General features: G+C 48.8%; 1 protein-coding gene across 4 annotated transcripts in view; it reads right to left on the bottom strand.

The window, feature by feature from the left end:
- The window catches only part of TTC7B (tetratricopeptide repeat domain 7B), a 1,385,350-nt gene that overhangs the window by 791,794 nt on the left and 569,081 nt on the right, over positions 1 to 24,475 (bottom strand). For all 4 annotated transcript variants that reach the window (XM_086937670.1, XM_086937667.1, XM_086937668.1 and 1 more), the window contains exons 13-14: positions 23,039 to 23,096; positions 7,393 to 7,465 (exon numbers count right to left, since the gene is read on the bottom strand). In XM_086937670.1, the coding sequence (XP_086793796.1) occupies positions 7,393 to 7,465; positions 23,039 to 23,096 (131 nt within the window). The remainder of the gene's footprint in view (positions 1 to 7,392; positions 7,466 to 23,038; positions 23,097 to 24,475) is intronic.

Raw genomic sequence — 24,475 nt, 5'->3', positions numbered from 1 at the left:
GTCAGGCCCGCACCTGTGGCTACTTCAGTTTTTTTTAATCTTTTTTTTTTTTTACTGACTTCATGGTTGGCACCTGGTTTGCGTTCTCCCTAAATTAAGCGTCGCAAATAGCGATTTTTCGCTATTTGCGAGTTTTCATGAATTGTGTTTGCGATTATTTAGCGATATCGCAAAAGTTTTCGCAGATTCCTTGGATTCTTGCTAATTCGGATTCGCTAAGGGGGTTCCACCAAGATTCTGCCAATTATTTTGCGATTTCGCAATATCTATTTTGCAAATTCGCAATTTTGGACTTTTTCACTTCATGAATTGCTTTTCATTTAATTGCGATCGCAATAGCTAATTCTATGGCAGGACCGGAGGCTTCGGATTATGCCATTCTTTCATCGCTTTATTTTCCATAGCAGCAAGAAAAAATATATAACAAACTACTTTTCCCATGAACATTCGGGAAAAAACAAAGTCGAACATGAGTCCTATCACAGTGTCCATGCACCGGCAGCTCCCATCATGCTCCGCAGTCCTTTCCTCCTCATCTTTCTTCGCTGCTCGCAGCAAGTTAAGTCGTTTTTTTCTTCTCTCCTGGGTTTGTGGGTTCTGTGTTGAGCGTTTTGGCCTTGGGCCGTGCGCTTGTTCTGTTCTTCCCTCACAGATTCCCTTCTTCAATCGCGGGACGCTTCGGCGCTCCTCACGAGATTCTGGTACCCAGTAGTGTGCGGTGCGGTTGGTTCGCCGCTAGGGGTCGGTGTCTCGGCTGCTGCGGGACCGCCGTCAGGTGCTTTCTCGAGAGTTCTGACACGGTTTTGTCACCAGCGTGTAGCCCGTACCCAGCCTCCCGGCTCTGACACCCTTCAGGATCGCAATTAGGTTCCCCCTATTTCTTTGACGCCCTCTTGGGTTGTATTGTAACTTTGAACACCCTTCGGGGTCGTAATTGTGCCGGTGTTCGGTGTGGGAACGCTTTGCCGGGTGGCGCCCCTGAACTCTGAGGGCTGTAGCGTTTCCAAGGGCTAGTCCTGTTAATTGTGTGCCTCTGACCACCCATATCGCTGGGACCTTCCCAGACCATAGAGTGCCCTGTGGGGGGCCAATTTTGGTCTCCTTACGGACCTCTCTGCTTTAGAGCTCAATTTACCTCGCCATGCAGAGGGAGTCGGACCAGTATACGGAGGAAGACCCTCTGAATTACGTCCCCCTGGACGATGACTTATCAGGCGGTCGATGACTCGATCTATCGAGCGGTGGACCAGGCAATGGTACCCCTTGAGCAGCGGCTCTCAGCGCGCCTGGATGAGGCGTACGCTAACCTCGCCGCTCTTATTCCTGCACCTGCTCCGGCCTCTGCACCGGACACGTCCCCTCCTCCCCCTAAGAAACCTTGTACTGAAGGGGTTGACCCTGCAGCTTTCGCGAGGGTGAAGAGCGCCTTTATGGCCTTGGAGGGCTCCCAATCTCCTCAAACTCTCCTCTCGGAGGTTCCTCCTCCTACACCCCGTACTATGTCCCCGGATCCGCAGCAGGACGACGACTCTCCGGACTCGGAGGAGGAGGAGGCATGTTCCTCCCGGTCGTGGCTGCCATCTCAACGTTCCACCTCCGCGGGTCCGTCCGACATGTTGGATCCGGACGACATCGTCCACCCCAGATCCTCCGAATGTGTCCCATGCGACAAGGTGGCCCAGTATGTTGCGAATCGCCTCAGGAGGCCGGTGGATAAGGATGCCCGTAGCCGCCTTCGGGCGGAGTGTCCTCGACCCTCTCTTGAGGGTAAGGTAGCCATGACCCCTGACATCGACCCGAAAATGGCTACCTTCCTACAGAAATTCGTCAAGGATCCCCGGAAGGGGATAGACAGGTCCTGGCGTACATGCCAGGACAAGCTCTTGGATGCGGTCGGCCCCATGACGAAAATCTTGGACATGGCGGAGGAAACCAAAGTGTCGGGCGACATGATTTCCCCGGAAGTGTTGTCGAACTGGGCCCAGCGCGCAATCATTTTTCTGGGCAATGCCAACTGCGCCCTCTCTACGGAGAGGAGGCGTTCGCTTCTGATTAAAGTGGACCCCAAGCTGGGTGACCTCGCCTCGTCAGGCGCTGTGGCCCAAGGTGGTTTGTTTGGGGACCCCTTTATTAAGGAGCTCGGGAAGTTCGTGGCGACCTTTACTTCCCTAGACCGGGCTCAGTCCAACATAAAAAAGGTCTTCGCCCCTCGTGTTTTTGATAAGACCGGACGAGGCAGGGGCCGCTCGTTCGGTCGGGGCGCCAGCTCAGACAGAGGAGAAGGCTCCGGACGCGGGCAGTTTCAGGACAAGGCCCGATTCAACAATTTCAACCCCACAAGAGGGCAGAAGTTTGGAGGACGTGGAGGTCAGAGAGGCCAACATCAGGGCGGTGGACGAGGTGAGTATGCTACCTTCCGCGAGCTTGCGAGTAGGGGGGTGACTAGCGCAGTTCTTCCCAGCGTTGGCCTCCCTTACCAGCGATGCCTGGGTGCTGCAGACTGTGCAGGGCTTCCAATTGGAGTTCCATGGCCGTCCGTGTCAGCTTCAACGTCCTCGCCCCATTACATTTTCCCAGTGCGATGCGGCTTTGGTGAGCGAAGAGGTCGCTGCCCTCCTCCAAAAAGGGGCGATTTGTTGTGCTTGCGAACACCCCTCAGGTTTCATCAGCAATCTCTTCTTAGTCGACAAAGTCGACGGGGGCAGGCGCCCGGTGATCAATTTGAAGGAATTCAACGAATGGCTGGTATACCGCCATTTCAAGATGGAGGGGATTCACCTCTTGCGGGATGTTTTACGCCCGTCCGATTGGATGGTCAGGCTCGACTTAAAGGACGCTTACTTGGCGGTCCCGATCTGCCCTCCACACCGTTGTTTCCTCCAGTTCAGGTGGGGCGATCAGGTCTACGAGTTCACCACACTACCTTTCGGGCTATCCTCAGCGCCATGGTGCTTCACAAAGGTGTTGCGTCCGGCGGTGGAGGCCTAACGAGCTCGAGGTGTCAGAATGATCATGTATTTAGACGACATGCTGTTCATGGACCAATGCCCGAGACGCCTACAGTCTCAGTTGCAGTCCGCGATCAACCTTCTTCAAGGCTTGGGTTTTGTGATCAACGAGAAGAAGTCTCTTCTGGTCCCCGTTCAGTGCGTGACCTTTCTCGGTTTCAATATAGATTCTGTGTCTTCCACCTTGAGTCTACCCGCCAGGAAGATGTCGAAGATCAGACACAAATTGCGCCAAACTCTGGCGAAACCGTTGATATCATTGCGTCACCTGGCGCGGTTGGTGGGCCTGTTGTCGTCTTCGATTCAGGCTATCTTTCCAGGTCCCCTCCATTATCGCGCCATGCAACGCTTGAAGGCGTACCACCTCGGGAAAGGGCTAACGTACTCTCAATTGATTCCTTTATCAGACGATGTGAGAGATGAGATGAGATGGTGGCTCACACACATGGAGGCATGGAATGGCCGTGCGATTTTCGGCTCGGCTCCCGACATCGTGATAAGAGTCGGACGCTAGTCGTTCAGGCTGGGGAGCCAGCTGCGGGGATTTCTCCACGGGTGGCGCCTGGTCCGCTTTCGAGCAATCTTTACATATCAACTGCTTGGAGTTACTGGCGGGCTCCTTCGCAGTGCAATGTTGGACAAAAGACAGAGTGCAATATTGCGTCCTTCTCAGGATGGACAACGTGTCGGTGGTCCTTTACATCAACCATCTGGGTGGCACCAGGTCCAAACTGCTGGCGGACCTCGCCAGGGACTTTTGGCACTTTTGCCTGGACCATCAGGTGTCGGTCACGGCGGAGTTTTTGCCGGGACGTCAGAACGAGGTGGCCGATTGGCACTTCAGGAACATCCTGGACGCCAGCGTTTGGAAGCTAGATCCTCTTCTGTTCTCCAGGCTCTCGGACCGGTGGGATCCATTCTCGGTGGACCTTTTTGCGTCCCGCCTGGATCATCAACTCCCGAGGTATTTCAGTTGGCGCCCCGACCCTCAGGCGGAGGCGACCAATGCGTTCCTCCAGGACTGGTCGGTCGAGCAGGGGTATGCTTTTCCCCCGTTCTTGACGATAACGCGCGTGTCGGCGTTACTACGCCGTCAGTTGGCGCAGGTGGTGATGATCACTCCGTGGTGGAGGTCGCAAGTTTGGTTTCCGGTTCTACTGGGACTTTCCTGGGATTCTCCAATCCTACTCCCCCAGTCTCCTCACATTCTCCTCAATCCAGAAGGAGCTCCCCACAGGTTGGTCCAAGAGGGCTCTCTGCGACTGATGGAATGGAGGCTCTCAGGCGTCGTTGGGCGCTCCCGGGCCTTTCGGGAAAGGCAGAGGACTTGCTTTCCAAAGCCTGGGCTGACAGCACGACCAAGCGGTACAGATCTGCATGGCATCGATGGAGTCCTTGGTGTGTGCGACGGAATTTTGATCCCGTGGGGGCAGCTGTAGTCCATGTCCTGAATTTCTTGGCCGAACTGGCTCAACAAGGAATAGCTTATCGGTCGATCAATACCTTCAGGTCTGCAATTTCAGCGGGGCACGATTTGGTGTAGGGTTCCCCGGTTGGTGAACATCCTTTGGTCTGTAGGCTCTTGAGAGGTATCCGACTTTTGTTGCCGCCAGAGCCTCTGTACTCCGTCCTGTGGGACGTGAACAGAGAGTTAAATTTGTTCCTTTCTTGGCAACCGAACAGGTTCTTGTCTCGTAAGGAGTTAACTGCTAAGTTAGCCATGTTGTTGTGCCTGATATCTTGCAGACGGGTCTCGGATGTGCGGGCGCTAGATATTACGGCCAGAGTTTTCTCTCCGGATGGAGTTTCTTTTACCGTCAGTAAGCGGACTAAGACACTTACTAGGGTTATTTCCTACCCGGCCTTTCAGGACTCCCCCAAACTGTGTGTTGTGCAGTGCCTCCGTGCTTATGAAGATATGACTGAGATTACTCGCCCACCGGGTGAGCGGCAACTGCTTATTGCCCTACGGAAACCGTACAAGGCAGTTACTTCGCCAACGATCGCCCGTTGGGTGCGTTGGGTAATGCAGGAGGCGGGGATTGATACCAAGCAATTTGGAGCTCACTCGGCGAGAGGAGCTATGGCCTCTATAGCTTTTGCCCTCGGGGCTCGACTGGAGGATTTGATGAGAGCGGCTGATTGGTCCTAGGACTCCACATTCAAGAGGTTCTATTTCATGCCAGTTATAGAAGTAGCTCGGCTGGTTGTCGATAAGCTTTGAACTGGCATAATCCGAAGCCTCCGGTCCTGCCATAGAATGAGAATTTGCCTAGCCTTAGTGTTTGTAAGTTCCAATTCTATTAAGGACTCGGATGAGAGGATTATCCCCCCCAGTGACTTCCTGGAAGTGGACCCTCCCCGTATGTAACGTAAGTAAAGCGTTTATGTTACTCTAATCGATGAACTGCTATTGCTCTGCATTGTACTGCTCTTCTTTTGATTGATGACGTTTTGTTGGAACGGGCTAGATCTGATATGTTCTTTTGCAGGGACTGAGAATTCCAAACAGGAGGCGTGATTGGACCTGTGTAAGGGCTTTGGCGAAGAAAGAGGAGGAGGAAAAAACTGCGGAGCATGATGGGAGCTGCCGGTGCATGGACACTGTGATAGGACTCATGTTCGACTTTGTTTTTTCCCGAATGTTCATGGGAAAAGTAGTTTGTTATATATTTTTTCTTGCTGCTATGGAAAATAAAGCGATGAAAGAATGGCATAATCCTCGCCTCCGAGTCCTTAATAGAATTGGAACTTACCATCACTAAGGCTAGGCAAATTCTCATTCACAGCTATAGCAATCGCAATTTTGGTTGATGAATCTGGCTGTAAGTCATTAAATATAATACTACAATTGGCGAGCCACTGAACGTTCGAGCCAGGTTGGAGCCTGAAACCTGGCTCAGGTTTAGCTTGAGGACCTGTGGGAACCTCAAAACGAGCCAAGCTTTCATAAGGCTTCTGCCTGCCGTTCTTCCTCTACCCAGGATGTGGCACTGTGGCCAGAGCTGCCGACTTTGGAACTGGGAAACAGGTTTGAGTATTGGCGTCAGCTCAACATCCGGTGATTCTGGGCACATCACTTAATCTCCTGGTGCCTAAAAGAACGAATGTTAACTTGTGTAATGTAAATGATGCTCATGTAAAGTGTGCCAATACCTTCAGTAGTGTTTGCGCTAATCAAAAACTGAACATAGGAAAAAGCTAAGTGTAAACATAATATAGAGGAAAGACAAATAGATAACTATTTAAACTGGTGTGTACACAGTGACACCAGAAACATGGATACATTGTGATTTTCCGCTTAAATAGTATGATCTTAGCCAAAAATGTATTTTTACCAAAACGTATTTTTCTTCATTATTGCGTATGAAAGCTCTTTCAAAGGTGTAAGTTCAGAATACCAGATGTACAAAAACCTTTTGTGTTTGATTTAACAGGCTATAATGTTGCTCTATAAAAATCTGAGGCACGTACAGGATTTACATGAAAACTGTCTTGCCTCTTAGTTAATTATTGGTTGAAATAAACAACAAAAAAACACTTCTAATAAGTACTTCTCAAGCCAGTGATTTAATATGGGGAATTAATGTTAAAGCTTCACATATTTGTATTTTGAAGAGATCATATTTTACGTGATGTCTGTTTTATGATTTACATAACTATTTTCAGGGCTAGCCTCTAATTATTAAATTAATGGGAGCAGCAGCCCCTTGGTCTGCCACACGCCAAAAGAGAAAGTGAAGTTTTCATGCCTACCGCATCTTTGTAATCATGAGGCCGGCGGCGCAAATTATCCCGACCCTTTTCTAGCCTCTTTTAGACCTGGCAGCGCCGAGTGCGCTCTCCGAGACAGTCTGAGCGCTGGAAATAACAAATCTGCGCATGTGCGCAATTTAGAGGGGAAATCGGTTGCAAGCAGAGGATTAACTAACTTTTAGTCGGATGATAACTACTTAGACATCCAAAATGAATTCCATTTTTGAGGTTACACGCTTCCTGTTTGCTTTCCATTTACGCAATCCTCGTGACCATGCCAAACATGACTTTTTGCCAACATAGAAAGAGACTATCCCTCATGCTTTGTTGAGTCAGCTGCACCTTACTTTAGCAAAAGGGCACCTACATTAGATCTAAATACACAGCACTGGAGGGTGAAGGCTAGCTCTTTTGAGTGAACTATCTTGAAAGATTCTTCACTTTAACAACGCATTTTGAAGATGGTGGGTAACAGCTAGACGGGCAAGAGCTCTGTTCGGTTAAATTAAGGCTGTGTACTTCTCTTCAAAATTGAAATGTAGATTTATACCGTGGGTGCTTTTCGATTTTAATAGTATGTGCAGTGCATAGCAAAATATAACATTTGGTTTGTATCTGCAGAACTCACCTGTCTGGAGATAGCAAGTTGCAGGGAGAGGTAAAACGCTGCCAGGTGATCTGTTGGTGATAAACTATGTGCCCTGGAAAAATGAAGCAGTTAAAGCAGTGTTAATCAAGAAGCAGAGTACCTATGTCAGTGTCTAGCAATCAAACATCGATAATAATGCTCAGAAACAACTGGAATTGGAACCGAATATCTATGGTAAACAACCTTTTATAGCTGCCCACAGATTGATCAACGATTCTGAACGTCTACAGCCAATTGGCACACCTCCTTGTATGGAAATCTAGTACATATCATGAAGACCTTTACAGATCTCACCTAATACAGCAAGCATGCAGTCTGTTACAAGACGTACTGTTAGCTTGCAATGGGCCTAGAGCCCACCCATTGCTTACCATTGGTTCGTTTTATTGTCACTCTGTTTTGCCTGCTTCTTGCTTGCCAGCTTCAGTCGGATTTCCTTCCTCTTCTGGTGTTTCTCACTCCCTTAGAGTCCTTCCAGTACTCTCATTTCAGGCACTGTTTTTTTCTTTTTTGTCAAGCACTCTACGAGTGTAAATGTGTTTTCCAGCTGTCTCTCTTGTATACTTCATGTTCCTCTTTCAGTGTTTCTTCCCTCAACCTCAGTTCCTTTCTTGCTTATTGCCTGCCAGGACACCTTCCATTGCCATTCTAGCTTCCAAACCCCTCCACCATTGTACCATGTACTTCCCCATCAATGTTGCCGGTATGCCTCGCAATAAACCCATTGCCTGCTTGCTTCCTCACTCCAGGCCCTGCGTTGTCCTTGCAAACCCCCATTGTTTTCTCTCACGTGTCCTTCTCTCCTATACTCCCTCACTGTGTTGCCTTCTACCCTGTCTGCTCTGTACTCCCAGTTATTTCAAGAAAAAGAATTACAAAGCACATTAGCACTACAGCAAAAACGTGCATTTTGTGTAACCTTTTATTTAGTAATCCATCTTGGATTGTTACATAAAAAGAAAAAAAGGCTCACTTAGTTTCGTAGTGGTGAGCGCCTACAATATGATGCGACGGCTGCATTATATAATTTTTTTAAACATTAGTTTCAGGCATTCTATGACCTTCTCTTCTGTTTGTAGCCATGGTTCATTTCACTTTAAAAATGTACAGTCATTTACATGACAAGCAAATCAATGCTCCTTTTACCTTAGACCTGGAATTAACATACACAGACTCAAGTGTGAGAACTACAGAAAGGTAGAAAAAGTCTACTGATTGTACCTAAACATATAACAGTTTGTGGGGAAGCAAATATTACGTGTTTCAAGCTGCCAAGCTTTGGAACTCTGGTTGGGGCACATCTGTAACACCAAGCACTTCACAAGACTGATAATTATCTTTTCTGAACCTTCGGAGTTCTCAGACAGCACCTTTAATCTTTGAATACCCAGGTAAGGCGGTCTAACGAAACAATTAATAAAACCCAACCATCAACTATAATGACTTCTAAGCAAACAGCCACCTTCAGTTCAAAAATGGACAACACAGTAGCGCAGGAGAACAAAATAAATGGCAAAATCCTTCATCACACCCATGCACGCAAGCATTGTACAGACTAGATATTGCATGACAGGATCCAGAAAGCCACTATTGAATATGAATCATCTCTAAACAATAATTAAACAGTTTTAACGCAGCCGGCCACCATCTAGTATGATTCACTACTAAATGACATTCGAAACAACCAAATCTAAGATCTATGTACCAATAGACTCCATTCAACAAGTATCCCAGAACCATCAAAAGATGCTGAGACTCCGAAAGCACTAAAGAGGATATAAATCGCATAAAGTGTTATACAAATACTTGCAAAACAACATAAAAGTGTCATTGCCAAACCTTTCCTTCTGCAGCATCAATAATATCTACTTTTTGTTCTAAAAAAAAAAAATACAAAAATGTTCTCTCCAGATTCCATGCTTTGGAATGTACAAATCTATATTTACACTTACCCCCCCAAAAGGCAGAAATTAGTACTGTGCTAAAAACAAAAGGACTCATATACACTCCCCCTTTCTTATCATTCTAATAAAATAAGATCACTTCAGAACTGCAGGCCAACTATTCCTACTTATAGTGGACTGAAATAGACTAACTTGACTACTGTCGAAAGGGTTAATTCAGCATGGGACACAATCTAGAGTGTGGCAAAGCATTTTAAGATAGAATGTTCTTGCATGGTGCCGTTCCATTGTGTCCCTCTACGAGGTTGTGGTGCAGTAGACAGGCCTCGCGCAGTACAGAGTGAAATCAAGGTACGTGCAGATTGCCACTGTGTAATGCTCTTGTTCAAACCTCTTAGCACGGTATGTTCAGTTCTTGTGCCACTTCTTATGAAGAGGTCGGAAGATAAACAACACAGCCAAGCCTAATCTGAGAATTCAGTGTCACTGGATGTGATGACAAGTTTCTATAAGAATTCTTCGGTCTTAACCGAGAGGTACCATTTCATTAAGGGGCCAGAAGAAAATCGGAATTTGTTTACATCCACTTTTTAAAAAGCTCTTCAGGGCGGAAAGTTGCAGAGAGAGAGGCAACAAATTGGAGGAAAGGCTTCTCCCAGACTTTCAACAATAAGGGGCAGTGCCGAAAGTGCACCAGCAACAGGATACAAGGTACTAGGATTAAAACAAACGTTCACCAATTTGCATTGGATCAGGAACCAGAACAGCCTCAACTTTGCAGGTGCCTGTTTACAGGGCCCATTACAAGCAAACGATTTGTTCAACTCACCTTACGGCAGCCATGTCTACACATATGCCCCTTTTTTTTTTTTTAGCAACGGGGGAACAGAAGAGGACGATATTTAATGGGGTCCAGTGTACATGTCCTAAAGTAGAGCTTACAGCAGAGTACAAAGTTCCCCAGGGAGCGTGTAACAGTGTGGAGCAAGGAGTTGGTATTGTAAATACCGTGGCTGCAAAGGAAGGGTTCCCTAGTCGGAACTTAGAGAGCCTCACACACCCAAAGTAATAGGCGTGAAACACACCCTTACTGGAGGGTGTCCGGTGTCATCATCGGCTCACTGCCCCTCGTCAGACCGGCGCTGCAATGTCTGATGGAGTCCCCAAAGGTACTCTTTTGACGGGGTTCTTTTGTTCCTTGCCGATGGTGGGTGTGGGTGAGGATGAAGAAAGGTGTAGTCAGTGCAATAGTGAGTGAAAGTAATAACAAGCATTTACAATGCAATGGTTTTGCCTTTGTTAAAGTTAGAGCTATTGGCATTGCTCTTGACATTATTTTTATTTATGTTTTTTTAACATAAATAAATGGCATTGTCATTTACAATGCCACTAGCTTTATCTCGCAAATGACACACACAAACACCCACGGAGAGGCCCCCCCAAACACACACAGAGCCCCCCACACACACACACCCACACAGAGCCCCCCACACACACAGCCACACAGAGCCCCCCACACACACAGCCACACAGAGCCCCCCACACACACAGCCACACAGAGCCCCCCACACACACAGCCACACAAAGCCCCCCACACACACAGCCACACAAAGCCCCCCCAAGTATAAGGTACTTAAAATGAGTAATTTTGTCAAAATGACACGTCATGTGTAAGATTATAATGTGTTATTACGCATGCTCCGTGTGTGCGCCTGGTATTGTTTGGCATTAAGATGTGATACAAAGTGACCAAAATGGTGCTGGGGCTACTGGACCAAAATGCATTACATTCACCTTGCTACCAGAACCCACGATCTGGACGGAGTTCGAGCATTTAAAAGTGATTTAAGACATAACACATCGAAAACATGCCACTTCATACACAGTAAACTTGACGAGCTATAGCAACACGTTTTTCAATACAACGGGGATGGACACCAGTACATGGCTGGGGCTTTAAGAAGACGTCACCGTCCAACGTGTTACTAAGGCGGAAGTAAATGCAGCGCTCCTTTTCAATGGCCTCACACACCCATCACGATTGCTAGTCGGCTTGCTACAATGAGTCATTACTATCGGAAACCGCATCCGACTTTAATCTTACGTTTTACAGTATTTTTACACGTACCCTCCAAACAATGCTTCCGGATTAATTGGTGCAATATTTTTTTTATTTACCACCCAAGATCCCACTCCTCCTCCCGGCAGTGAGAGCGCAATGAACAACAAATTAAAGTCCGAAGAATGGTTTTCAGGAAGGGTGTATTGGCGGCGGTTAGGACAGTGGCAAGAGTAATGCGGAGGTGTACGTTTGCATTTCGGGGTGGGCATGCTGGGAACGGAGGGAGACAGGATGGCAGGAGATGGGTGGAGGAGTGCACAAATTACGTTCTCAGTTAAGGAAAAGATTGGGTACCAGAATACTTTATATATAGTACAACGAAAGTGCACATGACAGATCAGATTGTGTGAAGTCCAAAGGATCACTTCAGAGTTAGCAGTGTAAGAAAGGCATGTACGGAGGGCGTGTGCACCCTATGTGTAACCTGGATGAGCTGGTGAAATACAACGCGACTTTCTGCAAGTTGAACGAAACTGCTTCCGAATTAGTAAACTACCTAGGACCGTTCACTCTATACCCTTCACATGTCGGATGGTGTTCAACGCGGGCTGCCGTTAGTAACTGACTTTATTTACTACGTGATTGCAAGATGAAAGTAGGCGCTTTACAAAACTGAGGGCATTTTTCCTTAGTTCCTTTAGATTTCAAAGAAAGCATACCTTTGAGTTGGCTACTCGCAACACTTGTTTTTTGACAAAACTACAGAATAGTGCATTTCGGTTAGCACGCTGTGTTATGTTTTCTTTATTTGATTTTCACTAGCATGCCACACATTCTCAGTTAGTATATTGTATTCGGCCAGTTTGTAGCATCCACTTCTAATCTAGACTGCAGTCCAATTTACAGGTTTTCTGTTGCTGACATTAACGGGTGGTCGGAAAAGGGGAGGGCTCTGGCGAATGGTTAGAGGCTCGTTGAGGGTTGCGGAGACGGGGCTGGGGCTCAGGAGCAGAGGATGTGGCGTGACAAGACGGGGTGCTATGCTTGGAGCTGGGGGCTCAGATGTCTGAAGGACATGGGGGGATGGGGGCAGGGTGTGCGCCGGTGGGGTGAGGGTGTCCCGGACTGCGGGGGTGCAAGGAAAGTGAAGGAATACAGGGGTGGAGGGGGGTTGGGGGGTCGGGAGCACGCAGAGGTGGTAGCAAGTCACGTGGGGTGGGGTCTACTCCTAGACAAAAATACGAAAATGCAAAAAAGGCTGTTTAAGGGGATTGGGATGCATATGTTTTTGAAGTAAAAAGGAGCAACAGTGAAGGGATCTGGCCAGAACGCACGGCATGTCCAGCATTAAGTGGGGGAGGGTCGGCCGCCAACAAGGTTTTAACTCCAAGCCGGGAAATCGGAAAGGGGAGGGGCGTCCAGCATCGCTAAGCTTTTGGGCAACCCTGTCCACACCATGGCAAATATGCCTGGGTCTTTCATGTACCGCCTGACTGATGGAGGTAACTCGCGCCGAAAGCAAAAAACTCCAAAGACAATATTTTTATATTCACCTCGACAAATAAACGTCATAAGGACTAAGGCCCCAGACGCTGCCGCTCACGGCGATCGTGCTAAGTGCATCATCGATGCCACATTTTAAAAGGTCGAAACAAGCAATGGCGGGAGCGTGACTAGAGGGGAACTTAGAGGTCCAGTTCGCGCCGGCCCTTCACGGTACACCGAAGGTCAGGGGAGAGAGCATTCTGGAGCCAGTTAGATGTTGCACGCAAGGTATATTACAACTCTCTGCCCTCAAACTACATACACACCACAAAGTGCCTTACTTCCTGCATGCGCCAAGCTTAAAGCAGTACACAACCACCACGCTTAGCAAGAGAATGGCAACACGGGGCATCACCCACAGACACCCAAGTGTTGGTCCTGGAATCCCTAACGGAGAAGATGCATTTCTGTCAAACTGTTTTTTCCTAGTTTGTTACCAGAAATGTCACTAAGGAGGCTCTGCGGAGACTGAGGAGGTGTTTGCAGAATCTGAGGGGGTGTCTGTGGAGACTGAGGAGGTGTCCGCTGGACAGTCAGCACGCACCCTGCCCGCTCTCACCACTCTGTCACGCACCTCCCGCGCAACGTCACGCACACTGGCAGCCCTCCCCTCCCCCTGCACAGTCACACACCGCCACCTCCTACAGAAGTGTCTCAGCACGTGCCCTGCCTGCCCCCACACACTGTACTCCACGCACATCCACACACAGACGTCCAGCGCCTGCAGCTGTGCGGTCTCATCACACACTGTCCGCCCTCACACTCTCCCTTCCACACACTCGGGCAGTAGGGGTACGCCCCATACGAACACCACCAGCTCCTGTGCAATTCCTTTCTCTCCACAATGACGCACACTGCCAACACTTGCTGCGGGGTGTGAGGTCCATCCGCACATACCTTGAGCTCCCACATAGCATCGAAAGGACGGCGAGCAGGACATCGGGAGCGACGGATCACGGCGTAGAAAGAAAGAAACAACTGGTCCCAGATCACAGCGAGACCCAATCACGACCAGATCCGAACAGACACCAGTGAGGCATCCACGGAGCACGTGGGAAAGGGGCGTGGCCAAAAGATCTGCGACCGAGAGCAAAGACACATCCAACTTTACACGGAGGGGCGGAGGACTGTACCACCGGATCCCAGAGGAGTGCACAGGACAGATCCACTGGCGAAGGGTGGACAACGCGCGCCCCGCTTTCAGCAGTGGACAGAGCTCAGCAAGGTGGAGGAGTGAGGACAGAGCTGACCTCGGAGGCCGACTGTGGACAGAGCTGATCTCAGAGTGTGGACAGATCTTCCAGGGACTGCAGGTGTTGGGGTGGGTGAGCGGGGGAGGAACGGGATGGTGCGGGTTAGAGGAGCTCGAGGCGTTGGGGATGACTGTGAGCAAGTGGGACTGGACTGGGACAAGTAAGAGAAGCGAGGGGCTTCTAGGCGCTGTGGGTGGAATGCGACGCTGGAGAATGTCTTTCAGGGACTGCAGCGGATGGGTGAGCGGGAGAGGATTAAACGGTTCAAGAAATCGAGAGGCTTCTGGGCGCTACAGGAGCGAGAGTGAGCGGGTGCAGCTGGACTGGTATAGGTAAGAGAGGGGATTTAGGCATTCTGGGGTTAGAAGGGTGAGCGCAGGGGTTTAGAGCGTTCCGGAGTGAGGGGGGGGGGGGGAGGGGGCGGGGGTGTGATCCGGCTAAAAAAAAGGCTGCGGACTGGTCAGGATATTATAGTGCCGTGAAGGCACCGTAAGGAAGTGAGGCGCGCGCAGCACATCTGGGGACAGTGAGCTAGAAGCATGAAAAACTAGATGCAGGCAGGACAGCTGGGGAAAGTGAGCTGGAAGGACAAAGAACTAGACGCAGGCAGTACAGCTAGGGACAGTGAGCCGGAAGGACAAAGAACTAGACACAGGCAGCGCAGCTAGGGACAGTGAGCCGGAAGGACGAAGAACTAGACGCAGGCATGCAAAGTGGAGGTGAGTCAGACCAGTGGAGACCTGCATGTCCCATGTCAGATGAGCTGAGGAAAGATGGAGCCAGAGCACATGAGCGATGGGATACTCAATATCGGACAAGCAGAAGGTACGGGGAGCCAATGAGCAGCTGAGATAGGCGAACATTTAATAGCAGTGAAGTGTGTTGCCACTGTTGACTCAATACCGAACATCAAACCATGGTTCGGACATTGACAGTGAGTGGACAACAGAAGCAAGCAGAAACTCGAAGCCAATCATGGGGAGAAGCAATGTGGAATTAGACCACCAGAGACAACTTGATAGATACCATGCAGAGAAGGGGAGACATGGAAGCCTCAATATCAGACATGCACAGAAGAGGGGAGCATGGGAGCAGTACAGGCAGGCATGGATTTACAGTGTAGCAGGCAAAGAAGGGGGTGATGGGTGAGTGAACGCCATGTTTGAGCAAGCAATCAATGACAGACATGCAGAGCAGAGCGGTGGTTAGTGAACAGCAAGGAGAGATGAACAAAAGCAATGCAGAGAATGAGAGAGATGGAGACTGGTGGTGACGTACCGTGGATGAGGCGAGAGGAACAATCCAACAGGAAGAATCTATCAGGGAGGATGGTACAGCGAGCTCACTGCGAATCAGTGGAAGCTCGAGGAGCCACGGGAGCCCCGCGGGCGCCGCCATACTTCCTTCTTCCCCCGGGCTGCGGGGGGCGGGCACTTCCGGCCGGCCGCGCTAGGATTGGCCGGCCGGCCGGTCACTTCCGGGTCGCCGCGGGCAGCGCGGCGGCCCGTCTCTAGCTCAGGCAGGCGGTCTGGGGACGGGAGGGTAGAGGGAGACTGGATGGAGGCGAGCTGGGAGTGAGAGAGCAGGGAGGTGGGAGGTTACAGGGCAGAGGAGCGCGCAGAGCGAGAAGCGCCGAGAGGGAGAGACCAGGGGGAGGGGAGTCTGCGGGGAGCGGGCCTGCCCTACAGTGCCGGCAATGCCGGACCAGACACGGGGGCGTTCCCGGCGTCCCGTGACGTCGGCAAAAGCCAAAGAATGTCGGGAACGCCCCCGTGTCTGGTCCGGCATTGACGGACAGGCCCCTCGTCCAATGGCAAGGCTCCGTTTACGGAGCCAGCCAATCAATGACGAGGGCCGACCCAAAGCCACACACACAACTCAAGAGGTTTTTTGGCACATGCGCAAAGCGCATGGCCAGTCAAAACCTAAAAAAGGTAATCAGTCCACTTCCAACTTTAATAACGTGGCTGATTCCTTAGTTAAAAGGGGTGGGAGGGGAGTTTAGAGACCGTAAAGGTATACAGAACAATAACTCTACCCCCTAGTGTGGTCAACATGTTTCTCGCCAAAAGGCGATTCGTCAGGACCTCAAAAAAAGTACTACACAAAAACAAATGTGGACTCAATGCTCAATCTCTATGAAGAAAGCAAATACAACCTCGCTGGGTCGGAGGACAAGAGGGCCAAGGGGTCCTGCTCTATTTAGGCGACCTAGAGGTAGGGGAACAAAATATAAAAACAGAAAGAACAAATCAAGTCAAATACAACATAGTGACTCAATGCTCAAATCGTGCAGCGTGACTCTAGTGACACAAGCTCCACACTGTGAGAAGTGAAGGGGGTAGTGTGGAAGGGAAAAACAATTGAACCAGGAATTTGGGTGCAACGTCCCTTCTATGTCATACACCACCCAAATATCACAATTGGAGGGTTTCCATTGTGTGTTTAAGACAAAACTGTGGTATATAGCCGAAGCTTTCAAGATAACAACCCGTCCCTAGGAAACAACAGCAGGCGTGCAGCATTAGTCATGTTCTTACCCTAAAGGGATTAAGATAGGGCCTCGCAGCATGCTCCCGTGAGGCCAGCGTTATAAGGTTGGATGCACCTATAGGATGTAAAAATTGGTAGCTGGTAACCCAGACATGTAAGGTAAATGTGAATGGTGGTGCACTTAACAGCTGCAATGGCGGCCCCAGATAGAGCGTAAAACATTGTCCCGACAGCAATTCACAATCAGAGCAAGCAGGGAGAGAGACTGGGCGGGATAATCCCCACTTAATATGGCCCCCTGGGTATCAGCAAAGTAATATGATGTTAAACAAGTGCCTCTCACACCACTCCAATCCATTAACATACGGGACAAAGAGGTAACCGAGGTACTGCCCTGATCCCCTTCAGTAATAGATCGGGCGGGATGGGAGCGGGGCGGGTAAATGGCCAAGTGGGCCATAATATTATACTTAAAATACGATTAGCGGGGCCCCAGGGAGGCTTACGTGTAACAAGAAGCTGCCCTGTTTCTCTGCAGTGAAAGACCGGGCGGGCTGGGAGCGGGTCGAGTAAGTGGCCAGGCGGGGCATAATTTCTCACATAGAATATGAATGGCGGGGCCTCCGGGAAGGCTTCCGTTCAACAAGGTGATCTTTGCTGGACCAATGAAGTAATCAGACAGCTTGGCCCGATATTGTCCCGTCATCCACGCTCCTGACATAGAAACCCGGGGCTTTGGTAGTCTCGAAGGGAGCTTACCTTAACGGAGACACTGGAACGGCGGAACACCTACCCCTCACGCTCGCGGCACCTGGTCAGGGTGCGGAGCAGCTAGTAGAGGTTTCCGCTGGTGTCCGCCGTTTTGAAGGAAGTGGGCCTCTGCCGTAGGTGCCGGTCCGGTGATGGCGCGTCTGTAATGCGTCATGCGCATGCGCAGCACCCTGTCTGGTCCAATGGGCAGAACTAGGTAATCGAGTGGCTCAGGAAGGGGGCCATATTGGTAGTGGCAAAAATGTAAACAGTTGGAGAATTGCTTCGAGAGTAATATCTCAGACAGTCGGGTGTGATTAGCCCCGGGCAGGAGGCTCAACAAGAAGTGCGTGAATAAGTACTAATAAGATAGCCATAAGGTATGCTGTGGTGCGGATGTTCGCGCATATTGCGTGATAGTCTACACATTATGTCAGTCTGTGCCTGCATCGACTGTGTGCTGCCGGGACAACGCGACTAATCCCAGTGGGTCCGTGGAGTATTGTACTGGAGGTCCTCTGTTAAGAGGAACCGAGGTGAAACGGGATGAGAGTAACAGTAAGAGGTTGGGTTGTAAGTTGTACTACACCGCTCGTCAGGGGTGTATGGCAGGAGAGGTGTACCCTGGATGTGTTACTAGGGCGGGAGGGGTACAGGGGTGATAAAGTAGAGGGTATTTATCTCGAGACACTCGCCCAGGGAATAGCGTCATTTAGCCCTATTGTGTCTAGCTGGAGACGATGCACCCATCTTTGTTCAAGCCTGAACAAAGCTTGTCTGGTCATGGCTGGTTGGGACTCAAGCACTAACCATTGGATGCTGTCAGCAGGGTGATTATATTGTTGGTAGTGTTCATAAAGTCTCGTGTGAGTCTTGGAGCATCGTATGTTGCTTTTATGCTCCGTTATTCTCAATTTGACCTGTCTCATGGTCATCCCTGCATAGAATTTGCCACAAGGGCAGATGAGGAGATAGACACACTTAGAGCTATTACAGTTGGTATGTCTATTCAGTTTCCAAGTGAAAGAGTCTGTTAATGTAATTTCTTTGCACTGTATAGATTGGGGACAGATGACACAGCCTCCACAGGGGTAGTGTCCAACAACGGGTGGGAGGTCCCATAATGTACGTTGTCCAGCACCAGGTGATTTCTTAGGACGTGTGTGTATCAGGGAGTCTTTTAGGTTCGTTGTCCGTTTAAATGCAAACCTAGGCTTGGGTAAATCAGTACCCCCTGAGTTGAGGATGCCCCAGTGTTTATTCACTGTTTTCTTAATGAAGTTAGAATTCCTGGTGAAACTAGTGACACATGTTATAAGGTTGTCGTGTTCTTTTTGGTGTACTTCCAGGAGGGCCTCCCTATGGTTGTTGAGGGCTCTCTTACTAGAGTCTCGTATCAATTTGGTGGGGTACCCTCTGTCATGGAGCTTACATTGTAGGGTATTAGCTTCCTGTCTGTAGTCATCCCTTGAGGAGCAATTCCTACGTATCCTCAAGAATTGGCCGAAGGGAAGATTTTCACGTAGTGCTCTGGGGTGATGGCTGTTAAACAGAAGGAGGCTGTTTCTGTCCGTCTCTTTACGGAACAGAGTGGTGCTCAGACCGGCTGGTCCCAGCCGTATCGTTAGGTCAAGAAAGGGCAAAGCTGTCTCTGACATGGTCCCAGTGAATTTCAGGTAGGGATTCTGTAAGTTAATCCAGGTGCAAAACTGATTACAGCTCTCTCGGTCACCCCTCCATAGTATCAGAATGTCGTCGATGTATCGACGCCATAGTGTAAGATGTTGTCGAAAGGGGTTAGAGTCGGGATAGATGATCTGGTTCTCAAAGGCCGCCATGTAAATGCAAGCAATGCTAGGGGCAAAAGTCGAACCCATAGAGGTACCTCTGATCTGGTGGTACAGCTGTGAACCATATTGGAAGAAGTTTTCCGTCAACGCAATACTTGCACAGGCCATGATGAAAGATATAGGGGTAGGCGAGGACCATTCCTGCTGCATAAGGGCGGATTCCACGGCTTCTAGTGTGGCTAGATCCAGGGTACACCTCTCCTGCCATACACCCCTGACGAGCGGTGTAGTACAACTTACAACCCAACCTCTTACTGTTACTCTCATCCCGTTTCACCTCGGTTCCTCTTAACAGAGGACCTCCAGTACAATACTCCACGGACCCACTGGGATTAGTCGCGTTGTCCCGGCAGCACACAGTCGATGCAGGCACAGACTGACATAATGTGTAGACTATCACGCAATATGCGCGAACATCCGCACCACAGCATACCTTATGGCTATCTTATTAGTACTTATTCACGCACTTCTTGTTGAGCCTCCTGCCCGGGGCTAATCACACCCGACTGTCTGAGATATTACTCTCGAAGCAATTCTCCAACTGTTTACATTTTTGCCACTCCCAATATGGCCCCCTTCCTGAGCCACTCGATTACCTAGTTCTGCCCATTGGACCAGACAGGGTGCTGCGCATGCGCATGACGCATTACAGACGCGCCATCACCGGACCGGCACCTACGGCAGAGGCCCACTTCCTTCAAAACGGCGGACACCAGCGGAAACCTCTACTAGCTGCTCCGCACCCTGACCAGGTGCCGCGAGCGTGAGGGGTAGGTGTTCCGCCGTTCCAGTGTCTCCGTTAAGGTAAGCTCCCTTCGAGACTACCAAAGCCCCGGGTTTCTATGTCAGGAGCGTGGATGACGGGACAATATCGGGCCAAGCTGTCTGATTACTTCATTGGTCCAGCAAAGATCACCTTGTTGAACGGAAGCCTTCCCGGAGGCCCCGCCATTCATATTCTATGTGAGAAATTATGCCCCGCCTGGCCACTTACTCGACCCGCTCCCAGCCCGCCCGGTCTTTCACTGCAGAGAAACAGGGCAGCTTCTTGTTACACGTAAGCCTCCCTGGGGCCCCGCTAATCGTATTTTAAGTATAATATTATGGCCCACTTGGCCATTTACCCGCCCCGCTCCCATCCCGCCCGATCTATTACTGAAGGGGATCAGGGCAGTACCTCGGTTACCTCTTTGTCCCGTATGTTAATGGATTGGAGTGGTGTGAGAGGCACTTGTTTAACATCATATTACTTTGCTGATACCCAGGGGGCCATATTAAGTGGGGATTATCCCGCCCAGTCTCTCTCCCTGCTTGCTCTGATTGTGAATTGCTGTCGGGACAATGTTTTACGCTCTATCTGGGGCCGCCATTGCAGCTGTTAAGTGCACCACCATTCACATTTACCTTACATGTCTGGGTTACCAGCTACCAATTTTTACATCCTATAGGTGCATCCAACCTTATAACGCTGGCCTCACGGGAGCATGCTGCGAGGCCCTATCTTAATCCCTTTAGGGTAAGAACATGACTAATGCTGCACGCCTGCTGTTGTTTCCTAGGGACGGGTTGTTATCTTGAAAGCTTCGGCTATATACCACAGTTTTGTCTTAAACACACAATGGAAACCCTCCAATTGTGATATTTGGGTGGTGTATGACATAGAAGGGACGTTGCACCCAAATTCCTGGTTCAATTGTTTTTCCCTTCCACACTACCCCCTTCACTTCTCACAGTGTGGAGCTTGTGTCACTAGAGTCACGCTGCAAGATTTGAGCATTGAGTCACTATGTTGTATTTGACTTGATTTGTTCTTTCTGTTTTTATATTTTGTTCCCCTACCTCTAGGTCGCCTAAATAGAGCAGGACCCCTTGGCCCTCTTGTCCTCCGACCCAGCGAGGTTGTATTTGCTTTCTTCATAGAGATTGAGCATTGAGTCCACATTTGTTTTTGTGTAGTACTTTTTTTGAGGTCCTGACGAATCGCCTTTTGGCGAGAAACATGTTGACCACACTAGGGGGTAGAGTTATTGTTCTGTATACCTTTACGGTCTCTAAACTCCCCTCCCACCCCTTTTAACTAAGGAATCAGCCACGTTATTAAAGTTGGAAGTGGACTGATTACCTTTTTTATTACTTTCACTCACTATTGCACTGACTACACCTTTCTTCATCCTCACCCACACCCACCATCGGCAAGGAACAAAAGAACCCCGTCAAAAGAGTACCTTTGGGGACTCCATCAGACATTGCAGCGCCGGTCTGACGAGGGGCAGTGAGCCGATGATGACACCGGACACCCTCCAGTAAGGGTGTGTTTCACGCCTATTACTTTGGGTGTGTGAGGCTCTCTAAGTTCCGACTAGGGAACCCTTCCTTTGCAGCCACGGTATTTACAATACCAACTCCTTGCTCCACACTGTTACACGCTCCCTGGGGAACTTTGTACTCTGCTGTAAGCTACACATATGCCCTTGCCTCAATCCATTTCCCTTGACACCTGCCTATCTCTGGAAATTATCTCAGAAATGGGTTTATTACTTGCAGGGAGAATATGTGTATTACAAAATTCTATAATCCGTGTTATAATCCTCCAGTAGGGATTTAGTGGTCACGGCAGGCAATGAGAGGGGGTAAGGAACTACAGTCCTTTACATCTGGGACAAAAATGACTGCTAAGCATGTACAAGATTAGCATCAAAGTCAGAGAGGTTTTGCAACATACCATCAAGCAAGTCAGGGAGGCATTACAAGACTGACTGCATAAATTTAACATTATAAAGGTAAATAGAAACAAGAGAATTCAGGAGTGACAAATGACAGTGCTGAATTCGTACAGGAATACGTTTCGGGGCATAAAGTTTTGCTCAGAAGCCTGTACCTGCTGCAATCGAAGGTCCTCGTGCCGAATATCAAGGCTGCGTAGTCTTGATTCCACCTCATGCCTCTTTAATCTGGCCCCCAGTGGTGTAGCTAGCCACTGTGCCGCCCGTAGTGGTCCCTGCTTTTCCCGCGGTCGTCATAGAGCAAGGGGGACCGCCCTCATCGCATCCCCCCTTGCTTCACCACTGCTGTCCCCAGGCACTCCTGCCTCTTTATCTCACACATGCAGTTTCTTTTTAATCTTTCCTTTCTACTTTTGTCACTAGTTTTCTGTCTTCCTTTCCCCCTTTTGCACTGGATCAAAGTCTGTTGAGAAAAAATAAGTGTTGGGCCCCCAAAATGAGTGCAGGTGTAGCCCACTTGAAACTACCGGCTTAAATGAAGTACTACAAATTCTCATTTAAGCAGGGTGCTCTGTTCCCACTACGCAGCGAAACACAACACCAAACAGTACAATTAACCCGTTGACTGCAGCGCAAATTCCGCAGCGGTGAGGGTGATTTAATCAGTGGGTGGGGTTCAGACGGCTCTAGCCATCCTCTGCACACGCCCACCATCATGTGGGACGGCCAGGAGCCGTCCGCAGCACCGAAAGGGGTTAATGCCAACTCATCGCTATTTTACCTAATGGATTAATAGCTGAAAAACTGTAACACATTTATTTCTTTTCTCTATTGAGAAACGTCACATTAATCCTCAACATTTTTTGTTTTGGATGCCTGCAGCATCACCTTATTGTTGACTACGTACACAACAATTTAAGTACAGCAAAAAGAGAAGACGCCTTAAGAGGAAATATAATCTAAGGGAAGGCTACATTCAAACTCTATTTCCAAGATCATCACACAGTAGTCGTACTACAAGCAGAAACAAAAACCTTGCTCCTACCTCTGAAATGCAAGGAGAGCTTTCCTCTGAAGGTCCTCCTGCATCCCTCGAAGGGAAGCTAAAGGAAAAAGAAATAGAATTCGAAATTTATGTTGTGTTATGTTGCTAGCTTGTATAGTAGACTGCGAAATGGGCACAAATGAACTTACTCGCTTCAACAATATATGTAGAACTTTACTAGCGTTTGCATTTTATAGAAGCTCGATTGAAGTGTAGCCCTTCCAATGAGGACGTTTTTGAGGTACAAGCAAAAATGTGACTTCAGGACATTTCCTTCTTAGCAATCTTTTAGGTTTCCACCGGCAAAATATCCCAACAATGACATCAAAGCAGTCGATGTGTGAATGCTGGGGCCGCACAATAATTAAATATGGCAAATGTCTCATTCACAAACAATGCAAAACAGAAAATTGTGTAAATATGACTTATGTTAAGACTGTTTTCCCATTTTTCTTTGTGATATGACCTGATAACATTCCAACAGTCTACTGCTGCACCAAGGGAAGCCTGTGTTGTAACATGCTTCTAGAACCTCAGTGCTAACCTTTGTGAATTGCTCGTGCTCTGCCTCTATTCACGTTAACTGTGCCACACTTGGTATAGGGCACACTGCTCTCAGAAGCACAAAGACATACAAAAAGTGATCAACATGGGGATGCCTTAAGAGCAGGTATTAAGCGTGGACAATTGTAGGTACAAGCAATACGAGACAGCCGCCGAGGGTTTTACTGGCGAGGAGTGTTAGGTTGCCACTGCAACTGGCAAAGAATGTCTGGGGTGCCACACATGTTGCTTTATAGTGCCACTTAGCCTAGCAGCAAAACTATTTTCCCTGGTCCTTAGCCATGCTAAATGAAAAATATCACTTCTTCAAGAGCATCAAAAGCCAGCCTCATGAGCTATGCTGCTAACCTACTGTTTAAATATGGCCAACTTTTCTAACTCTGTGCTCATTTCATCTCTTGTCCTCCATGGATGCCATCTTTGCCATGCCTTGCTTTCTTCCTACAACTATAGGGAGGGGCGTCTTGGGATGCAGTATCCTACCTGTCAACAGCTGCTGTTGTGGAGCTCTCAGCCCTGTATGGAATTTCACTGCTATTTGTGGGAAACTACAGTTCATATAATCATGCTTAAAGTGGAGTATACATAAGAAGTAAAAAAATATAAGAGCATGAAATGGGCATGACAATTAAACTTCCTATTCACGGAAGGCTTTGTACTCTGATGAAGGTGGGAAAATTAAAAAAAATAATTAGAAGGAAGCATTACCAAAGCCAATAGATCTCCCATTTGAAATGTACTGGCTCAGTCAATGGTTTTTGTTCATGCACAAACAAAAGGAAAAAAGGGCGAGATTTTGTAGGCCCCCACATCCATTGTAAAAACAACAGTTGATGGACAGAATGCAGAACAATGTCATACATTCACCCCAGT

The sequence above is a fragment of the Lissotriton vulgaris genome, chromosome 9 (assembly GCF_964263255.1).
Source record: "Lissotriton vulgaris chromosome 9, aLisVul1.2, whole genome shotgun sequence".
NCBI lineage: Eukaryota > Metazoa > Chordata > Amphibia > Caudata > Salamandridae > Lissotriton > Lissotriton vulgaris.
Note: the sequence above shows the minus strand (reverse complement) of the source record. Positions and strands in the feature narration are given on the sequence as shown.